Genomic DNA, 1,507 nt, shown 5'->3' with positions numbered 1-1,507 from the left:
AGAAAATGGGGTTTTGGTCCAATCCATATGAAGGGTAAAAGAAATTGAAAGGGTAAGTCAATGCCTCTCTACCCACTTTTCCCAATAAGGTATCAACACCCCCAAGCCCCCAACTTTTTTGGCCTAGCCATGAAAGAGGAATGTCTTTACATTTAGCCTTAGCTACAGTTCGAGGTCATCTCTTTTCATGGGGCTCTCATCCACGTCCCCGCATTCTCTCCAAGAGCACACCGTCACAGGTTGGCTGATCACGGAGTGGCCCACAAATCACAGAGAGCACTGGCCGCTGGGGACTGACTACCAGTCCCGCGACAGCTTGGTGTTCTGATCCCTTTTGGGAGGTGCTGGGGGCGGCCCCCTCCGTAACGTTGCATAGCCAGATATATGACTGCCTCCGAAACTGCTCGTCTTCTGCTGGTCAGCCAGCAGCTCTGGCGGAGGTGGAGGCAGGGCCATGTCGTCCATGGTGGCTGTGGGCTCTGTTCTGGACATCCGCGCGGAGGAGAGGGAGCCATGCCGGGTGATGGATTTCCGCTGCAGCGTCCGGTTGAGGTCTGCCAGGAATCCCGGCTGAACGCTAAGGCTGGACTTGGGTGAAGTGGGCACTTGAGGGCCAGCTGACCCTGGTGGCTCTGCGACCTCCGCCTGTGTCAGTCGAGTGCTGTCGTTCCGCTTGGGACGTGTGGGTGGTGGGGCTTTTTTCACAGATGGTTTTGACCATGCCTGAGGCTGGGGATTGACAACAGCGACTTTTGGGGAGGTGCTGCCTGAAAACACAGATGGGATCTCAACTGGTGGGAGAGGAAGATCTATTTCAGGTGGTGGTGGTGGAAAGTCTGAATCCGATGGTGGTGAAGGGAATTCAACCACAGGTTCTTTCCCAGACACACCTGGAGCAAAAGCCTTGGGTGGGATCCCGCCTTGTGGAAGGACAATGGGCAGGCTCACCCCAGAAAGGTTGAGCTTTCCTGGTTTTGGAGGGGCTGCAGGAGGCGATGGCTCCTTGGAAGGAGACCCTAACGGCTCTGGTGGGTGTGCAAATTTGCTGACAAGGCGGTCCACTGAAGGTCTCTTGGACTCATGGTACTCAGTGGAGCTGGTGGACTTGATGCTGGAGTTTCGCTGAGGTGTTGGAGGTGGTTTCTTCCCTCCAGGGCTTGATGTCTTGCTGGTCTTTTTGACTGGAGACCCTGATTTGTCGGGGGGGGGAGAACCTGCAGAGGAAGCTGGGGAAGGAGGTGGAGGAGGAAACACTAAGCTGCTCTCTGGTGGAGGAGGGGGGAAATCTGGTGAGGAAGCAGAAGCGGGCTGCCATTTGGGCTTTGCCTTCACTGCTGGAGGTGACTGTGGAGCCACGCTCAGTGGAAGGGGTTTCAGGGGCTGGGGCTCAGTGGCAGGCAGGGTGGGAGGAGGTGGGAACTGGCTAACTATCTGTTTCACCACGGACGGCACTGGGGACTGAGGGGAGGGAGGAGGCTTCACAGAGAAACTCTGCTGCTTTGGGAAC

General features: G+C 56.5%; 1 protein-coding gene across 1 annotated transcript; it reads right to left on the bottom strand.

Annotated features, from left to right (window-relative positions):
- Positions 1-297: 297 nt before the first annotated feature.
- On the bottom strand, positions 298-1,458 carry LOC104627291 (ras-associated and pleckstrin homology domains-containing protein 1-like; the record flags this gene model as incomplete). Its single annotated transcript, XM_010295440.1, has 1 exon — positions 298-1,458. A coding segment is annotated over one exon (1,161 nt), but the record flags the coding sequence as incomplete, so codon positions are not given.
- Between the last annotated feature and the right edge of the window lie 49 nt (positions 1,459-1,507).

Source organism: Phaethon lepturus, unplaced genomic scaffold, assembly GCF_000687285.1.
Source record: "Phaethon lepturus isolate BGI_N335 unplaced genomic scaffold, ASM68728v1 scaffold41119, whole genome shotgun sequence".
NCBI classification, from domain to species: Eukaryota; Metazoa; Chordata; class Aves; order Phaethontiformes; family Phaethontidae; genus Phaethon; species Phaethon lepturus.
The sequence above is the reverse complement of the archived record's forward strand: the minus strand, read 5'-3'. Positions and strand labels throughout refer to the sequence as shown.